Source organism: Polistes canadensis, unplaced genomic scaffold, assembly GCF_001313835.1.
Source record: "Polistes canadensis isolate GaletaPanama2010 unplaced genomic scaffold, ASM131383v1 scaffold_10, whole genome shotgun sequence".
In the NCBI taxonomy this organism is placed as follows: Eukaryota; Metazoa; Arthropoda; class Insecta; order Hymenoptera; family Vespidae; genus Polistes; species Polistes canadensis.
In genome coordinates this window covers 954,138-975,909 of record NW_014569557.1, presented here as the reverse complement: position 1 = coordinate 975,909, position 21,772 = coordinate 954,138, and the positions used below count along the sequence as shown (strand labels likewise).

General features: G+C 30.5%; 1 protein-coding gene and 1 long non-coding RNA gene across 7 annotated transcripts in view; one reads left to right on the top strand and one right to left on the bottom strand.

The window, feature by feature from the left end:
• The window catches only part of LOC106792803 (small conductance calcium-activated potassium channel protein), a 149,431-nt gene that overhangs the window by 6,840 nt on the left and 120,819 nt on the right, over positions 1 to 21,772 (bottom strand). For all 6 annotated transcript variants that reach the window (XM_014759333.1, XM_014759327.1, XM_014759338.1 and 3 more), the window contains one exon: positions 3,569 to 3,990. In XM_014759333.1, the coding sequence (XP_014614819.1) occupies positions 3,569 to 3,990 (422 nt within the window). The remainder of the gene's footprint in view (positions 1 to 3,568; positions 3,991 to 21,772) is intronic.
• The window catches only part of LOC106792842, a 127,383-nt gene continuing 123,588 nt past the window's right edge, over positions 17,978 to 21,772 (top strand). The window contains exon 1 of the long non-coding RNA XR_001382350.1: positions 17,978 to 18,912. This is a non-coding gene — a long non-coding RNA (uncharacterized LOC106792842). The remainder of the gene's footprint in view (positions 18,913 to 21,772) is intronic.

Here is a 21,772-nt window from a genome sequence, read left to right as displayed (position 1 = left end):
AAGATTCGTAGAATCGAAATATGTCGAGCATCGTTGGTCTGATGGGGTCCAAGGGTTGATAGGAATTGCTACCCTAGCAGAATGTTAATGTCATTTATTATTATATGATTTGAAGAATCCTAAGCTTTCCCTTTTTTTATTTATAGAAATGTTTATCTTATATTTATAGAGTAGGTAAGGTTATCATTTTATTTGATTTCCCTATCAATGAATATTATTTACGTATATTTTCTCGAATAATCTAATTTGTTCTTTAACTTTTTGTAACCTTTTTAAATCAGAGCCAACGATAAAACGAAGAATTAAATTAAATTCTCATTAACATATCACATAAAGTTCGACCTTCGCTGGATGATAGATATAAAATCATGGAAAATGATATAAAAGCTATTAATTGCCCTATTCAGTTTATAAGTTAATTTCATCGAGAACAGACTTTCAAACGTGTAATTATATTTGTTAATTATCGTGTACATATATATAGGTACGTACGTGTTCTTATTTATATGATTATACATATATCATACATGCATGTTTTGGTATGTTTAAACAATAGATTGAAATTCGTGATAATTATTAACATTATTTAATACGTAATAAACTTACAATTAAACATTTTGTTTGTAATGTTATATTAGTTATCAATACAAAATCTATATTATGTAAAAATTTACGAATGTCATTATTAAAACGTTTTATGTTAACTTAGAAATATGTTAAATCTTTGGGAAAGGATCACCGTTCGAAATACGATCTAACGTAAAGCGAACATTTTCTTCGAAAGGGAAATAACGAAGAAAGCTAAAGTTCTCCAGAGACACGTTTTCCCAAAGTTTCTTGAAAAGGAACAATGGAAACTTTTGTATACCTACATCTGCGTTCAGCTTCTCTCGTTTTACAAGAGAGCAATTCTCAAGGGGTTGCAAGGATATCCAAAAATGAAGAAGAGGGAAGACTCGTTCTGTTCGGTCTTGCATACCTTGCCATATCACTCGACTATTAAACTTTATTAGCAGATTTGCCTAAATACTTTTTATACTATAAACAAAAAGAAAGAAGAAAAATTGAATAAACTAATAGAAACAAAAGAAGAACAACCTAATTGATCTCTCAAAGGTATTTTAATTCGATTAAATATATATAATGTTTTGTTTTTTTATCAACAAATATAAATTGATCTTAAACAAACACCCTGGGAATTCCTATTTGCTTCTGATAATCAAATGACCTTCGACCGGAGAAAATGTGGAAATCGATACAACGAGGTTATCGATTTTTCTCTGATTGATTTCATTAAATCTTAACAGCGATGTAAATTCTCTTAGAATTCAATCGTATTTTCGTGCATGAGATAAACACGAAGCAGCATTGGGTACAGGGGTATTCCTATTGATTCTAAATTATACAAAATTCTATATTTATAGGATTCAATTAAGATTAGGAAGTTTAAGATTAGTTTTCCAGTTTAACCAGGGACCGACAGTAAAACGTGGAAGATTAATGAAGTAGAAGAATTTATGTTTTCAAGAAATTCGAATCGTTTGTTAGAAAGAAATGGCATATCGGTCAGGGACGTGTCTAGCGTATTACAAGACGTCGTTTTCCTGATTTCATAAGGGTGAATATCGAATTAGGTTGAGGAACGATCTACCCAATATATAAATAAATTTTTTGCTTTTTATCTTTCTTTTTTTTTTTTTTTTTAATGTATGTGAGGTGAATTTTTGTTATCCTTGGTGATCGTCCTGAAGATTTATCAGAAAGTTCTAAGTAGTTACGTACCAACTATAAATATTTCAAGGGTGATAAATATTTCAGTTTAAGGGAAAAAAGCGGAAGAAGTTTCGTCCATTAAGTAGGCCAAAGAGAGAAAAGGAAGGAATAAACGAAGGAATAAGAAGAGAAGAAAAGGGATAAAAGGGAAAAGCATAAGAAGGGAAAATAAGGGAAATATAAGAACAAAGAGAAATGTAACGAGAGAAAGAGAAAGAAAAAAAGAATGAAAGACAGTGAAACGGAGAAAAAGGAACAGGCCGGAAGGTTTTATCGAGCCGGTAGAAAACGTCACTTGAAAATGGGTAGCAGAAAAGGAGCAAACATTTTTGCTTATACATGCGAGTAAAATCTTTAAGTTATAGGGAATTGTGAAACTAACGAAATGAAAATAATTTATTTACCGGAAATAAATCGAATAGATTGAAATGATTTATTTTTTTTTTTTAACGATTATTATTAATTGAACTAAGGGAGAACGAAATCAAAAAAAAAAGAAAGTTAATAAAAATTGTTCGTGCCATTGGTATATTATTTCTTTTTTAAAGATTATAAATCGAATAAATTGAAATAATTTATTTTTTCAATTATCACCGATCGTTAAAGAAAACAGTAATAAAAACAAAAATGGAACGGATTGTAATCGTATTTAATTTATTTTGATTAAAACCTATATGACATTTATAAGATCGATTATTTCTTTTCCTTCCACGGCTCTGCCATTTACGTAAGAATTTAATTACGCCGATTGGAATCTCGAGAGATTCACTATTGATACCGAGCGATCATTTTAACGGTACAATGTCGAAATTTCCGATTTAATTCCTCGTTATCGGTCGACTAAGTAAGACGAACTCTGCGAACCTTCTCGAATTAATACCTCGTAAAGACGATTCGTGTCTGTTACGTATTTTTTCTTACGGCCAAACGATTCGTTCGTGTTTACTTATTTCAATTCGTGAAAAAAAGGGAACAAGTATCTTTTACTTATATTCGACGGCACGAAATCAAAATTACCCAACGAATACTGTAATTTCAATGTCTACGATTTTATAATCTTCGTGTTTAGAAGTACTTTCGAGATATATATTCTGCAAAAAAAATAAGAAAAAGTACTCTAGACGGTTTGATAGATTATAATTTATGGTACATACCCACGTGTATCGTATTAAATAAGACTTAATCTTAAATCAACGTCAATATCAAATATCGAATTTATATACTAGAAGTTGAGAATATTCTGTAAAATATATTATATTCTTGCTATAATTCATATAATTAGGCTAAGTTATACAAAAATCTACAAATCTTTGAAATTAAGATATATTTCATTAAACACAATACCTATAACAACTTTTACATTATATTAGATGCTACAATTAATTCGGTGCCTTGATATTAAATTCATTGTATTAAAATTGTAGTTCGTTTTTCGTTAAATAATTTGGCAGTTGTCTGAAAGATATGGGGACCAAAGTAATCACATAATAATGGAAATCATTTCGAAGAATAACAGAATATATGTGATAACACTTTATAAATAAATATTACATTATTTAAAAATAAGACATCGAATTAATTTGCTAAAATATTATTTACGATTCATTACAATTACACAAGCTACAGTTATATATATTTTTTATGCATATAAATTACAATTAAAAGTAATAGAAAAATGTATTAACTATCCGTTACAATTTAGCCTAATTATCTTTCTACTTTAATAATAATTATCTCTTTGTAATTAAATTAAAAAGAAAGAAGAAAATAAAAAAAAAAAACAGAAATGATTTACCTTTCGCATTGTCGTAACGTCCACGAAGCAATGATCCATAATGAGACCATGAAGACCAATAAGACGGTACCCGGGCAAATGGTCATCAGGGTCTTCAAGACGAAACGTGTGTTGAAGTTAATACGATTCAAAGCCCCGATGCTGCGAGAGGATGCATCGGTGAAAAGCTTCGAATGTAGTAACATCACCCGACAGATGAGGTAGAGTCTAAGGAACATCGGTAGCGAAAGGGTTACGTCATATGGCACCCACTTGGAGCCTATATCACCGCCCTTGTTCGCCAACTTGGTCGTCCATAGGAAATAATACTCCCCGGGTATCGGATGGATCGCGCAGATCAACAACTCCACCGAAATCTGGGAGATCCTTTGCCAGGTCATCGCGATCCTCCAATCGTCCGCGCAGTTATCGATCATGAACAACTGCCGGTAACATGAAACAAAGAGAACGAGAGAGAGCAAGTATTACGGGAGATCTGACATATCAGCAATATTACGTTTGATCGATGTGTGTTTTCTCTATCTATCTATCTATCTATCTATCTATGGTATCCTATCTATGTTCTATGCATGAAACTGACCGAATGTTTTTAATAACTTTATATTACGTTTTCCAGATCACACCAAAAAATAATGATTTATACAACTTCAGTTTTGTTTTTGAAATATTATATAAGAGGAGTGCATTAGTGGATTAGAAAAATTGTTGAGTAGACGATGGAAATATAGAATGTAACATAAAAATATGAATGTACCTTTTGATGTACTTTCCTTTTTGAAATCTTCTGTTGGACTGATACATTGTCATATAGAAAAGTTTTTTTTTTTATTGAATCTTGTTTACATGGCTTTTCGAAAGTTGCGCATGTGTGTAACGAAAAAATTAATTGTAATAAATAGAAATTAAAATTATATAAAGTTCTGATTTTAGTATTATTTCAATTTTTATGTAATTGTTTAAACTAATGTGTATTTGTTTTAACGTTCCTGTGTAGTGGTGACTTCGGAGGGGGAAATTTTCATCGAAAAGAATATCACATCGAAATCATTTTATATTTAAAGTATGTTAATAAGTATGTAATGTTTAAACCAGTACATATATGTTTAAACAATCTGAAATATAAAGAGAGTGCATTAGAGAATTAAAATAATCGTTAATTAATCGATAGAAGTGTCTGTTGTCTAAAAGCTCGGAGTATATGTTTTGAGATCCCTCCTCCTCGAAATCCACCGTTGAAATGAGTCCTTGTTCTCTGTTAAAGTTCTTTTGGTGAAAGTTGTTTATAAGACTTTTTGAACGTTGCGCATGTGTATAAAGGGAATCATACACCTAATACATAAAATTTAAGATTGTAACGTTCTGATTTTAGTATTTTTATCATTTTTATGTAATTATTTAACCGTTCCTGCGCAGTGGTGAGTTACAATACTAAAATCGGAACGTTATAATTTTAAATTGTATGTATTAGGTGTATTATTCTTTTATACACATGCGCAACGTTCGGAAAGTCATATAAACAACATTTAATAAAAGAAATTTCATAGAGGACAATGACTCAGTGCAACGATAGATTTCGAAGAGGACGGTACATAGATCATATATTCCGAACTTTTAGGCAACAATAGACACTTGTATCGATTAATTAACAATTATTTTAATGCACTAATGCACTTTTCTTATATTACAGCTAAATTGTACCCTCGAAGTCATCACTGCACTGGAACATTAAGGGCTTATAGGACTACATGATATATTTTGGAAAATCAATCATTTCAAAATAAGAGATATTTATAGTTAAATATATCATGAAATTAATCTAACGTTCGTCCGATTTTTTGGAGTATAACAAAAAGATTTATAAAAATTGGTTATTTTATTTATACCTTTGGTTAATCTGTTTTCAAAATAAATGATCAATATATAGAGTTAAATATCCAGTACGTTGCATTGATATTTAATCCTATAATGCAATTCTGATACTTTTATAAATACTGACCATTTAAAGTATTGATAAATTCTTTTTTTTTTTTTATTTAACCAAATATTTTTTATTATAATGACCATTGTTTTTTTTATAAAATAATGATAAACACATTGTATTAAAATACTAATCATATATATTTGATTTCTCTCATTTTAATTTATATTAACTTTTTAATATCTCCTCGTAAAAATTTCCATTCTTTTTTTATTTTCTTTTTATAGAATAATATAAATAATGATATGAGATTCTAAATATTACTCGAATAATTTTATGATACACCATAGCATATGTTAAATTGTTCTCGTTCGTTGGACTGGAAAGATTTTTTATTTCAGTTTCTTCTATACCGTTGTTTTTGTTTTTCTCTGTTTCTAAACTTATTCTCTCGAATATTGTTCACACATGAACGAGTAAACGATACATAATACGTATTGTGAAGCTCGCTTATATTCGATGAGAGAAAACGGTGTGTTCGTGCTCACGCGATTTAATATATCCGTGTTGGTCGTCGATATTTGTCCGCAGAAAATGCCGCATCACGAAGAGTGTGACGACGGTCCTCTTGTGCCAACTTGCCGCATCCCCTTTTTTCTTTATCTCGAGCGAGGAATTGATGATAATATGTTATATGTGTAAAGTATTATCGAATCATGGGGCAATTTTTCTAAACTAACTATTTCTGCTTAAAATCATTTTTTTCTTCCTCGTTCGATATCTCTTCCTACATTTATTTATATAATAAAATAAATTATACGTGCTGGTAATTATGAAATTGGACTGAGTTAACGAAACAAATTGAAACAATGAATTTTATGATTTATTTTCTATACAAATTATTTCCAATTATAAAATAAATTATGAAATATTAATTTGTATAATTTTGTTGACTTAGATTAACTCTGTAATAATTACACGTAAGAAGAAAAATGTAAATGCTATTAACCATTTCATTTATCATGATACTCGATAACGATCGGTATGACGTATCAGCAAGAAATCAGAACTGACTTAATGGTGATGTTTTTCCAAATGCTTTTTGTGAAATGGTTGGCTCATATACCAGAACCATTTCTAACATAACACAAGGCTACGAATACTTTTCGTGATTCTTGAAAGATGCGTTTTCTCGTCTTTTGCATATGATTATCATAATACACCGTGGATGCTCCATTCTTCATGAAGTTGCATGGCAAGCGTAGATAAGTACCAATATTTATACACTCACGCATATACATATACACATACACACACACGTTCTCTTTCTCTTTCTCTCTCCTTCTTATCTTTTTCTTTTATATTATTTTTTCTTCTGCTTTTCTTCTTTTCCAACATTTCTCGAGAAATTTCCGCGAGTAGATACGTACCTATATATGAGTGGAAAGAAGAAATGATAAAGTAAGAGATAGGAAAAAAAAATAGAAAACAAAACAAAACAAAACAAAAAAGAAAAAGTAAAAAAGAAAGAAAGAAATATGGAACGAAGAAAGATTGGTCGAAAAATTGTACCGATATTTTATGCGGCAACCTTGATGGATTTATCATGCAACACTACGCACGAATTTTCTTTTTTCTACGTCGCGTATCGTACAATAATTTTCTATAAAATCGCAAAAAGGTATCCCGTGTTTCCATCATGATTCCTTTTTAATTGGACAAAAATATATAAATGCTTTCGCACTGTTACCTTTTTTTCTTTTCTTTTCTTTTCTTTTCTTTGAGAACAAAATTACAAAGGTTACCGATTATGAATAAACAAGAAAGGGGAAGTGCCATGGAAAAGGAGAGAAAGAGAGAGAGAGAGAGAAAAAAAAGAAGAGAAGTGATGGATCAAAGTTTATTGCACTACGGTAAGAGTTCCGTCATCACAAAGGTAAAGTAAACACGTTTCAAGATCTGAAGAGGAGAGAGAGAGAGAGAGAGAGAGAGAAATGGCTAATACAAAGCAATTGGATGCAGAGGAATTCCCGACGCTACAGTCAAAGGATTCAACATTCGAAATTGAAAGAGATAGACACACTCGAGAATCATAGTAGAGTTAGAAAAATGAACTTAAACGAGTAAAAATTTCTTTTCGAATGTTCTAGAAAGTAAGTAAGTAAAAAGTTTCAATTACTTGTCAAAGAGTAATAAAATCTTTAAAAGAGTATTGAAATTTGGATATTTCAGGATTTAGCTGGTCATTTTATGAATTAACGTTTTCTCACAAAGTAACAACGCTAACATATATAGATGTAAATACATATTCGAAATGGAATAATAAGTAGAGGCTTTAAAATGTTGAGTTGGTCGAATCTCGAGGGATAACAATTTTCGAGTTTTCTCATTAACAACTACGGTTGAATATCAACTCGGGCCTTTGTCGACGGGAGATGTTAACTCATACGATATTAAAACGCGAGCTCTCTTTTTCTCTCTCCTTCTCTCTCTCTCTCTCTCTCTCTCTCTCTCTCTCTCTTTCTGTTCATATTACAATATAATCGCAAATGTCTCATCCCCGAATGTACAAGGAATATTGCTATGCGATAGAAAGAAGGCCAGTTTCAGGTATCCAGTTTAAACGTAAACACGTAATGGTGGTTGTATTTGTAACTATAGTTGTAGGTAGTGGTAGTAGGTAGTGTAGTGGTAGTGGTACTGGTTGTATTAGCGATAGTGGTGCTGGTAGTAGCAGTTCGGCGTACGTCGCAGCAGAAATCCAGTGCTTTTAATTAGAAGCGAAATAGAACCCCGTTTATTTCAAGGGAGAGAGAAAGAGAGGGTGAGACAGGCCAATAGAAAGAAAGAGAAAGAGAGAGAGAGAGAGAGAGAGAGAGAGAATTAGTGGGTTGTAGAGAATACAGAGAGAAGTGGTCGCCTGCAGGTTCTATAACGACCTATCGTAAAATCTCTACAATGACCTATACTGGCATATGCTATACCATTGTCAGGTAACACATTGCAAGTATGTCATATAGTGAATTTTATGACATATAATTCGTTACGGAGGTAACGTGTCACTGCAATATCGGTGATAGTATCATTCGATTTCTTCTTTATTGCGAGACGCATTGTTTAGTTTGGATCAATCTTCTTTCTCTCTCACTCTCTCTCTTTCTATCTCTATCTCTCAATTTATTTTTGTCATACAATATCTTTTATAACTGTGTATTCCAAATTCCTTCTATTAACACCTTAACGATCGGATCATTATTTTGATTTATTACTTCGAAAATGGGAAAAGGAAAATATGATGACTTCGTAATAAAACAAATACTGTGATCAATTTAACGATATTTCGAATAATGTGTAAGAAAAAGAATAATATTTGATTTGTCGTAAAAATTTGTTGATTAGGTATTAAAAACGTGTTTTAAATCGCTCGAAATTTTTCTTACTCGTTTGAAATATTTCTAAGTTCGTCATTTTATATGATTTTATACCAATAATATTAATGTTTTGTTTTATTGGTAAGATGTGTGTTTGATTAATTAAAAATTGAAATCAAATTATACGGTATATAATATTAGATTTAATAAAACTAACCTGGAACGATTACGATTCGGTCTTCTCGTCGTTGTGACTCGAGTTCGACTGTCGTGCGAAACATTACATTGAAAGACGGAACGTAGATATTGAAAATGACTTTGTGTAACGACAGATCTAATAATCGATAGAATATATATATATGGAAATATATTTTTACTCTTATAATAATAATAAGAGCATCGTTTTTACTCATTTGTTTTTTTCTTTTGGATTTATACTAAATATGTAAAAAAGAAAAAGATAAATTTCGTTTAAAAATCAAATTTGTTGGGATTAATTCACGAGAGAACAATTGTCTCATTAAAAATATAAATGTATAAAAGATACAAATTTTATTCGTAGTTGGAATTACCATCGAATAATTTCTTTTCTTTTTTTATTGTATTTTCTTTCGAAATTAGATTTATACGTACTGGGTAATTTAAAAAAAAAGAAAAAAAAAAGAAATAAAAGAAAGAGTAAGTGGCTCATTTATTCTTGAACAATAAAATTTACATGTCTCTGTACCAGATATGTAAATACGTAAATAAGTAGACAATTTCGTTTCTTATCCTAATAAGTATCTTACCGATTATCTAAAATACATCTCTTCCCTTTTAGCATTTTTAGTCTTTCTAATTTATCCTTGGCCGTATAATCAATATGTAAATTGCACAAAGATAAGATGATTTTTTAACTGGGAATAAAAATCGTTGTCGCCGTTCGTAACTAATAAGTGTAAATAAAACGCGTAACGTGTATTCGAACATATCCCTTGAGAATGGAGAGAAAAAAAAAGAAGAAACCAAAAAAGTAAGGGAAAGAATACTCCCACGAGGATGATTTTAAACTTCGCGCTATACTCGCTTGATTTGTTGCGATGTCTGTAATCCTCCTCTACATTCCCTTACATCCCCTCCCGCCCCTGTCCCATCCTTTTCCCCATATCTTCTGTAAATGCTAAACGGGGGCGCAACCCTCCGAAACCAAATCATTCTAATAAAGTATCACCACCCCACGGTTTTTTTTCTTTCTCTATTTTTCGGCTGTTCGTTCATTCGACGAAAACATTTGGGTATCGTGAAATTTTTATTATCGAATTAAGTCGACTCGTTAGCGCTCGTTTAAAAGTTCTTCCTATTATTCTAATTAAGATTTGTCTCTCGAATATACATACTTCTAAATTTTAAAATAATCAAACCATTTTATTGTACGTGTAAAAGATTGTATAATTGTAACAAGAAAACATAATTTCAATTATTCATTTCCGCGATGAGTCAGAAAATTTATTAGAAAAATGATAAATGCGTTATTCTTATAATTTGTTTTCTTTTTTTATTTGGAATCAATTTTTTTTTTCTATTTAAAAGAAGCATCTTTGACGTTAATATATTCAATCGAGAAAACTTTTTTATTTGTTATACTTTATATTCTATTATAAAAAGATAAAACAGTGCTATAACGTTAAGGACTGATCGTAGAGTGTCTTTGTTATTGAAATTTATATGAACATCGTTATATTTGAAACTCCATCGAAATATCGAAGAGCAGTGAAATATGTTGACCCAGATTTTTAGAGAAGAGAGTAATCGAAAGATTTTTTTTACATGATAACGAGCAGGTAAGCCGATAAAAATTTTGTCGAGGATTCGAAGGATCAAATCTTGCTTGCGTGTTTTGGGATTAATCGGCAAAAAAAATTCTGCCGAATTATTACTTTATTCTTTAGATTTTTTTTTGTTTCTTTTTTTTTTTCTTTTGTTTCGAGAGAAAAACCAAATTCTACTTTTGACGTAGTCGCTAGAATGTTTCGTTTTCATTTGAACTAATCGCCAGTACACCGTGTTACTCCATTAATAAGTCATATAGATTATTTCGATAGATAGCTGGAGAATATTCAATATTTTATAGCGAACAATATTCGTATGTTTTCGATATTCGAGTATTTTTTGAAGTACTTTTGAATTTTACAAATAACAGTTAATCTGTATATTATCTACGAACTGTTTATTGAATTTTTGTCTTTATAAATGATCCAATACTATACGAGTAAAAATTATACAAAAATTACACTCTCTCTCTCTTTCTTTCTTTCTCTTTTTAACAGAAACACATATTCGTTCATTTCCAACGTACACGATATAACGAGCAATATCAATAAGTTTCAACGATCAAACAATAATATCGTCAAAAACGATTCCAATCGTCTTCCAAAACACGTCCGAAATCCTTAATATTCTTTAACGACATTACTATTCTCAAATGGAGAATATCTTCCATTTCCCAAAGGTATTTCTAGTAATTCGGAAAAATTATGATTCCACAGAGGTTCAACGTTTGTTCGTTAAAAGCGTCAGGAAGAAACGTTCAAGAGTGAATTAATGGGGGGTGGAACAAAGGTGCTCGATAGAAAAAGATTCTGAATTTTATTTTTATTTATCATTTGTCAACTCAAATTAACGTTGAGAAAATGTCTGAAGGAAAAGAAAGAAAGATGAACTTTCGCTTGGAATGTCATATATTTTCTTATAATTCCACATGATATACATGTCAAAATTAACTTTTTTTTTTTTTCAAATTAATATTAAAAATATAATGTGTAGGATCTCTGAAATAATTTCCAAACACCTAATATTATATACTCTTTCGTTAATTTCAATTTAACACTTAACTACTTACTAATATTTCATTAATTATCAATCTGATAATAATTATATATATTATAATAAAAAATATCTTCTTCTCCTTCTTCTTCTTCCTCATTTTATTAGGACTTTGTCCTGTTATAATAAATTTTTTTTATTGCTATTTCTAGGAGCGATTTATTGATATATAAAAAATATGATATGAAATATTATTAACCCTAAGTACATCACCGGTTAAAGGTTAAGCAAATTTGATATTATACGAACAATTAAAAAAAATCGTATAACATAACAACTTGGTTACTGTTCGGCTCTACTTGAAAAATATGTACTGCAATACTTGAGACGAGAAATGGTGAGTATACAAGTCAGAGGCGATCATTTTGGTGAATTAGAAACTGCTAGGAGAGAGAGAGAGAGAGAGAGAGAGAGAAAGAGAGAGAGAGAGAGAGAGAGAGAGAGAGAGAGAGACAAATCTCTAGAGAAACGGACAAGCTTTCATTTTACTTGGTCAACTATACCGATCCACGGCAAATCTGCGCGTACAAATCGTTGATAAACGACAATCAACAGGTGCCGAAAGGTCAACGAGCCATTAGGCTCGAATCCAAGCAGTATGTTGTTACTGAAAGATCATGCGGATGGATAGTTTCTCGTTAAATCGTTTTCTCCTCGTTAGAGATTAATCCATAAAAAAGAAAAAAAAGAAGAAAAGAAAAGAGGGGAAAAAACCACACATACATATATACACACACACACACTCTCTCTCGAATAATTAAATTGGTGCATTTATTCGAAATCATACACGATTTTATTTGCAAATCCTTTTCGCGTGAGTGCACATTACAAATGAGTAGAACGTATACGCCGTTTATTTATACGTACGAAAACGCAATCGATCGTAAATAATAAAAGAAAAAACAAAACGCAAAAAAGAAAATCAGCAGCAGCAGCAAAAAATTCAATTCAAAGAAGGAAGCCCCCAAAGACAAAAAAAAACAAACAAGAAAATATCGTTTGTTATTGACACGTGTGAATGATTGATCGATATCTTCGAGAGTATTATCATCCTACGAATTGGTATTAGCGAAGTGATAAGAAAGTGCATTCGTTGAATAATGCATTAGATTTCCTAACATGTGATTATCATGATCTGGAATAAAAGTCGTTCTTTTTTAACTTTCTCATCCCTTCTTATATTTCTGATATCTTCTTAGGTTTTCTTCTTAAAAAAAAAAGAAAGAAAAAAAAAAAGAAAGAAAAAATAAGATGGATGAATTCCCTTTTTCAAAGTGTTCTTCGTGACACACATAAATATATATATATATGTGTAGTAATAGTGTACGTAGAACTATCGATCATACGACAAAACCTTCTTTTGTTCCATCAAACGATAAGATTTGTTTAGCTTGATGAAAGGGGCCGATGAGAATCGCGTAGCGAGTAAATTTTTGAAGAATCGAGTGATGCTAGAAAGAAAGATGAGTGGACAAGAACGAACGAGGAACGAACGAACGTCTTCGTGAGAGAATGACGATAAGATATCCGGGAAGTAGTAATGGTGGGTTGGGGTGGAAAAACGAGACGAAGCTTTCAGTCAAAAGCGATTGTAAGACGTGTGTGCTTTCACGCTTTCTTTCTCTCTCTCTCTCTCTCTCTCTCTTTCTCTCTCCATATCTTTCTTTTTTTCTCGCTCAACTTTGATTCTTGGATCGATCGAACTACGACAGCATCAATTTGTCTTTCGAATCGTTGAGAGAGAGAGAAAGATAAAAATGTCAGGGCCAAAATTGGAAGGGTAGATTTCTTCGACGATCTAAACGAACAATTTTTATTCCTCCAATCATACTTATTTCGTTCTTCTTAAAACTTTTCGACGTTTCGATTAGGATTTCTTATATCATATTTGAAATGAAATTTTCTTTTTTTTTCTTGGGAAAGGGTACCGAAAATTTTCAAGCGATGTGAAAAGTGAAAGATAAAAAAGAGGGGTGTGTTATTTCAGTGGAAGAAACGCGGAAAATATCGTTGGAGAAATATTATTTGCAAGAGACGGCAGGGATAATTTAAGAAGTTTCACTTCAGTCGTGGCTTGATTCCAAGATACTTATTTTTATAGAATCTCTGTAGTGCATTTAATTTAGCAAAAAAAAGATCTGATCAAATAATATAATGTGAAACATTATTATAATATTATCTTATAATATTATATTGTTACAATTATAATCACTAATAAGTAATTCATACCAATTTAATTTTCATAGAAATTTTTTCTAATTATATATTTTTAATAACATTCGCGAATTAAATTCAATAAGAAAGATCAAATAAAATAATTCAATTATATATTGAATTCGTTCGTTTTTGACAATTATTTTACGTTTTTATATAAAAATTTGTTCAATTTAAATATCGCAACGATCGCCCGTAAGATATAAACGAAAAAATAAAATAGAAAGATTTTAAATAAATAATTCGATAATACGTAATTCATTTTCTTTTTTTGATATCAATGCAATTTTCATTTGCATTTATACGAATATCAAGTTCCAGGCATCATTGGAATACGTGCATAAGCTTGATTAATTTGAAAAACGTGCTTCGCTTATAATTATGTATATCTATATATACATACATATAATTCATTGTACACGTGCTTGTATAATAAAAAAGAAGAAAAGAATCTCGGTAAACGGATTTTTCTAATTACAAATGAATATTAAAGTCTACAATTAAACATTGGCTTTTAATTAAACGCAAAGCATACAATTTTCATTGCTTTTTCTTTTTTATTTCTTTGTTTCTTTTTCTTGTTTCTATATTCAAAACGATTAACACAAAATCTCTTTACCCCATTTCTTTTAATTTAAAATATTCTTTTTCCAAAATATTTCATTACTTATCGTAATACGTTATATTATTTTTAATCTTCACACTTATTTCTTTTTTTTCTTCATCTTTTTCATCTTCCTCATCGTCAACGAACCCGATAAAGAGATAAAAAAAAAATTACAGAAAGGGGAAAAAGAATTTGAACCAGAAAATAATCCGCTGAACGTGTGATTTATGAGACGGAAGAAAATGTACTCTTGTTGGACGAATTAGAACGATATATACCTACCGATCTATGCTTTCTCTTTTTTTTTCTATTCTTCTTCTTCTTCTTCTCTATTTTTTCTTTTTCTCTTTTAAATGTCCGACATCTGTTAATGAAATTTTCTACTTGACCATTAATTACATCCTATCCATTGTTTTTACTTTTAATATTTTTTTCCTTCTTTAATTCATTTTATTAACAGACCATTTCTTGTAATATTAATCAGTTATTTATTTACGTTTACGCGAGTTATATTAACCATTAATATCTTCTTACAATATAATAAAACGTTGGAATTTATTAAAACTAATGATGTTAATAATAAAAGGTAAAAATTTCAGCTTTGTTGAAACATTTAACAAGAGGATATAACAAAGAAAAAGAAAAAGAAAAGAGAGAGAAAGAGAGAGAGAGAGAGAGAGAGACCATTTTTCAGAAACAGAGCATACATTAAATGCATTAAAATAAGTTTTAAAACGTTTCTCTGAAATGCACAGCTATTCGAAGTACCGTGAATTATTAGATTAATTCTTAATTAACTTGTATCGTGATTTAAGAACTAAAAAATAATTGTTCAACGAAGTGTGCAAAGTATACCTACTCGTACTTCTTTCATACACGCACACACGTGTATATATACACGTGGATTCGTTTATACCCAAGTAAATTTATACATATTTAAATATAACATACTTTGTCGTAGTAAAACGTGAAGTGCACGTAAGCATGCCTGTTAAAATTTTGACTAGAGTGCAACGTTGCATGTATTCTCATTGTTTGTTTTAACTGCGTTAATAATCGTTGACAATGTTACTCACACTTATAGGTTGCATAGGGTCAGAGTGCTATTTTTCAAGTGTTATTTTTTATTAAAGCTTTTTGCCGGTCACGTATGAACGTTTACATCGTAAATGTAAAAAATAAATGAAAGAGAGAGAGAGAGAGAGAGAAAAATGGATAGAAAGAGGATAAGTGCAATCATTTTCAGTATCATTTCACCAAAACTGCTTACTTACATACTGTGGTAGATTTTTACGCATAGATTATCTTAAAACGATACGAAACTATTTAAGAAACTCCAATACTTTTACATTTGCATGCATTACTTCGAACTTTTAATGTTCCATCGATTTTTCTATCCTTTCTTATCTCATACGGAACAAAAATTTCCCAACGATAATCCTTTATAACGTAATTTAACTTTGAAATTACAATATTGTACAAATTTGTTAGAAAATTACTTAACGATTTTTATCTGATAATAGTTTAAACAATTTTAACGAAAATTTGATTTTGACGTTAGAAGTTACAATCATTCATTTCGTACTATTGACGATTGGTCGCAGTTGGCGCTGCAATTCTAGCTGCAGTTGACGCTAGAATGAGAAAGCACGAAACGACCATAACTTCGTCGAACGTTGGCGCGTTCGGTAATAAAGTATCGTAAGTATACGGTGATCGTAGAAAATCGAGCCAAGCTCTTACAGTCGTATTCGGTAATTCGAAAATTCGCACACTGTTCATTCCTTCCTTTCTTCAAATTGATACTGTCGGAGGGATATCAATTTTTCAAGGTTTTGTTTGATAGTTTTATCCTTTTCCAAACTATTTTTTCTCTCTTTCTTTCTTTCTTTTTCTATTCGGTTTATATAATTGAATCGAAATTTTATGTATTAAATTTCGTTCTTAAAACAACTATCTTTTATTTTGTTTCGATATTTTTATCATTTATTTATAGTATGAAAATTTCGATATATACAAATATTAAAGTATATATTTATTTAGAATATTAAGTATTATTATTTACCCTTGCGTTACTAGAGAGAGAGAGAAAGAGAGAGAGCTATCTATATATAGGTTGTCATATGTATTATATTTTATATAATATGTAATAAAAATGCATATGTAATTTTTTATTGTTTTTCAATCGAAGTATATTTTATGTTTCGTTAGTGTATTCGAAGATAAAGAAGATTGTTAGCTCGATGAAAATATTGAATAAAAAGATTTGAAAAATCCGTACGACAAAGGAATGAAATGCTTTGTTATCGAACAATAGCGTTGTTATCAGGAAAACAAATTTAATCCGTACTCAATGATCAAGCACGCACAAACGAAGAAACGTGATCATTTTTTTATTTTCTATATTGTTCGTCATGCAAAATAAGTGTTCCTTGAAAATGATAATTATCTACAATATATCTTTTGATCAATTAATAATAATGAATTTGTATTATCTAGCATAGGTATATCTTTTTATTAGATAATACCCGGAATTGGATATTAAGAAAAGTTTCGGAAAGAGATTTAAAGTTTAAATAGAAAGTTTAGATAATAAAAAAAGTTAGGCGACTTTATTAATAAAAATAAGGAAATACTCCGTGTTCGTTTACTTTTATACGATCGAATCATTATCTAATATCAAAGAGCTTTCCGTATTGATAAAAGTGCAAAACTTTTTAAGATTTTATCACGAAGAAGAGTCGCACGTGTTACGCATCAACTCGTCGTCGTCGTCGTCGTCGTCATCGATGAGATCCAAAGTGCACTTTACGAGGGTTACTTTGATAGCGGTGGTAACGTTTTGCAAACAGAGGGTGGAATATATTGAATCTCGTGTGAAAAACTTGAGACACTCGTGGATAAACAAAAACATTGTTTATTTAGTCCTTCAGAGTCATGGGAAGTGATCAAGTTTGTCGTCTCTGACAACTCCCTTCACATTTAATTATATTAATGCACTTGAAACAAAGTTAGAAATACGAGAAAATAATAATGAACAAAATTCTAGGATTAATAAATTAATCGTTACAATAAAAGTACAAAACATTTGTCCAACGTAATTCGATAGTACCATTCTAATTGTTATATTGAAATAATGAATATTAAAACGAAGTATTGAAATGGACATGAGATTTTCATTTAGCCAACACGGAAAATGTTGATATTTTATTATCATTCAAAGAATTTCAAAATATCTTGTAATACATGTTCTCTCGTATATCACACAATTAAATTTATTTTAACGTTAACTTGTACAAATAATCATACGACATTTTTTCTTATACGAAAAAGAAATTATTTTTCGAAATCTAATATTTTTTGGCAAGACAAATTAGAATTGGAATAATATTAAGTTAAATAATAGTTGATAGAATTTGTCAAGTAGAAATCTCGGTAATCGTTTATCAGGTAACAAATGAATGTAGTTTAATTGAACGAACGTGACTCGAAACGACATGATTGAAATGCATAATCAGCCGAAAATTCTCTACAGTTTCATTAATTGGCGTATTTTTATCTTTAGAAAGTATCGACATATTAATAATTACGATTTATCGTTTGATTTCATTGTGGTTTTCAATTAATTAACGTAAATTCTATTTTTATTATTTAATTATTTGACTTGATTAAATTTGATCATATAATTAAATAAAAATAAATTATAAACAAAAATTTTCATCGACCGATAAACAGTTTTATGAAATATAAATAAACGATTTGATGTTTTTAGGAAAATGATTTTATTGTCGATAATTCGAAGAGAAATGACGTAGGGAGACTGAGTGTTTACAAAACTACTTACAATTAATAAATGTTACTTCCTCCTCGGCCAGTTTTTATATTCCAATGTTGTCATCTTTCATCTACTAAAGATCTCATCGTCGAACTTGTATACACATTAACCTTCGTTGACTTATTGTCAGTCTTATTCGAGCGTCGCGAGACGTAGGACCGATATTAGAAAAGTACAAAGAATGAATTCGCGTGTACGTCGCATGTTTTGTTGCTATACAAATAATATGCATACGTGCGCGAGTGTGTGCGTGTACTAGTGACGAGTGGTGACTCGCATACGTGTGTGTATATATATTAACATCGTGTATATAAGATGAAATACATCTAACGCGATTAATTATTGAAATTTTTATTATTTATTAATTAGTGTATCGTTGTGCTGGTGTAGTGTTGTTGTTGGTGTAGTGTAGTGTTGTATCTAATGAGAGGATAAGTGAGATAAAAAAATGGATAATATATAAAACAGGAATACATCTCAACACGTTTTAATACGTCTGGTCAGAAGCTGAGAAGAATGACGATTGATAATAGAAGGGTGAGTGGAAATTAAACCAATTTAAAGAACGGTTTCTCGACTATTTTTTTAGTTTCTTTATGCATTCTTCACTTGTCAGCCATTGTCTATATTATACAATGTTATCACTTACTATCGTATTTCACGAATTAATGGATTACACAAATTAATGTTAATAACGTATGCTCTCTCTTCTGCGTATAAATATGTTGAAAAAAAAAAAAAAAACAGAAAAAAAATGTAAAATTGGACGATAGTACAAAATAAGTAATCGGTTTCGTTAAGAAAGTTTAGCTACGTAAAATCTGTCAGAATGCAGCTGTTAAATTTTCATGACTTGGCACATTTCCCCAGCTTCAACTTGTACAATTCCTTCTCTCAGTAGTCTCGGGAACTTTTTTTATGAAGTCACGTCCACGATACGATGGGCAAATAGAAATAAATGAACGAGTTAAGGTGTCATTGTTTTTCTTAACTTTTTCTTTACTTTTCCTCTCTCTACTCGTCTATCTTAATTTTTCTCTCTTAATTTTGTGGGGTATCAAGTGCGTACAAAAAATTGGACCGAAACCGGAAAAAAACCTTCTCAAAGAAAGAACTTCTAATTGAACTTCGAAACTTTTTCGAAGTCTGATATTTTTTTTTACTTCTGTTGTTTTTTTTTCTCTTCTCCTCTTTTTCCAATATTTCATTCTTTTGGTACTTTTCTTTTATCACTGAAAGCACACTGCTAAGATTTTTTAGTCAAATAATTTTATTTGGTTTTTCTTTTTTCGAGAAAAGCTTTTGAGATAGAGATATTTCGGCTAACATACAAATATACATATGCACATACATGCACACATACATAACGATACTATATCGAAGAGAAAAGTTAAGGAGAGTTTTGCTTTCCGCCGTCTTTCAGTTATTATAAGCCGCGAGTGCTCTTGAAAAGCTCAGAGAACCGTGGAAATATTCAATGAATACTATTGATTCGTACAACATACATACATACATACATACATACGTACATACATACATGCATAAATCGCACATCGTCAAAAAGACGAAAAGTTTCTCCGTGCAAAAGGTTTTAGCATGTGCCAAGCTTTTATTCGCGCCGGTGATTCGCGTCGTCGCGTCGCTCGTGTGACTTCGAATAGACAAGGAAAAATTTGCATTTTAGATTTTCCCAGATAAAATCTTTGCATATATGTATCCTTATTTATCTTTTTTCTTTTTTTTTCTTTTTTTTTGTCTTCTTCTTCTTTTCCTTTTTTCATAGGTCCGACGAGAAATCATTATTTTTTGTCCTTTTTCGACGATCCTAGTTTTACGTTTCATTTGTTAGTAATTTTTTTCAAATTGTCCGTTGCTCGATTTACCGCAAAATATTGTTGAAAAAAAAAAAAAAGAAAATGCTTAAGCCAATGATAAGATTGAAAAATAAAATCTTTGAGATTCGTAGGAACGAAACGTGTTTATCTTCAATTTAACTCGCGAATTTCATTTGTTGGTAATATTAAAATTTTATTCGCAATACTCGATTTACTATTAATTATTACGGATTAAATCACTTTGATGAAGACGACGTGATTTCAAATAGAATTATGAGAGAGAAATTAAGAACGTAAATAAAGGCTTTTTAAGGAATCGTGCAAGCACGGAGTACAAGGCACGTCCCGTTTAAGACGGAAGTAATATTTAACTGCCATTGTAATCAAGCTGGTTCTACTTTGGTGAAGGGAAACTTGGAATTTACGTTTTACCGCAGAATCCTTACGGCGTTTATAATAAAACATGGGTGTGTCGCTTTAAACTAATTCGTAGAAAACGGGAAGCTCTCGTAGATAAATTAAAAGAAGACGTAGAAAGGAAAGGCAAAGAGATATATATCAAAGGAGAAAAAGAGAGGAGAAAAAGAAGAAGAAGAAAAAGAAGAAAATTCTTTGAGAGAATATTTTTTTAACGACGATTAATAAATTATTAGTCATTTTTATGTCTAATTCAACATATTGAAACTTTTCTTTAATAAAATAGGAAGCTATTGATAATAACAAACCGTGCCTCATAATACTTTGAAGCTCCTTTTACCAAAATCGTTTAAACAGTAACTTAAATATTGATACTCGAGTTGATTTGCAGTATTTCTCCCCTTCAGTGATTCTCAATCTGATTCTCGATACTTTTGGAAAAGATTATACGTGAACGAGATTAATTACTGAAAAAGCTTATGTCAAATGAAATATTTATTCATTTTTAATTGATAACACATCCAAAGTTTTAAGTATTAATTAGAATTGAAATTATTTTAGGGGGATTTAACATATTTAATTTAATTATCTATTAATCATAAATTATTAGATATATATCACATATATACGGGTATACAAACAGAGAGAAAGAGAGATTAGTTCTACTGTACATAATTTAGAAAGGACAAAGCATTCTCGTGATACCGATGTCCAGTCCAACTCGCAAAATATCGTGCAATACCAAGAGGGAATTCGGGAAGAGGGTGGTGATAGACTAGTGTTATCGCTTCTCTATATTACTCGTAATTAGTATGGGATGAGGTAGATATCACGTAGTTATCGCAACGCACAAGTCCTGTGCCTTCTCTCAGAGACTCATGGATTTCATCGATAATACGCTGAGATTCCGACGAACTTAATTCCCCTTTGACAGTCTCTACGCATCCTACTGAAGTCACATACTGAGAGAGAGAGAGAGAGAGAGAGAGAGAGAGAGAGAGAGAGTACGAAAATTGCTAACACGCAAAGGAAAATTAATTGCGAATTTAACTTCAAACGTAGAGTCACCGTGTCTCTAAGTTACAAGCTAAAGTGTTAACCAATAAAGCTGTCGAATCTGATTAACTTTCTAATTATTTTGTATC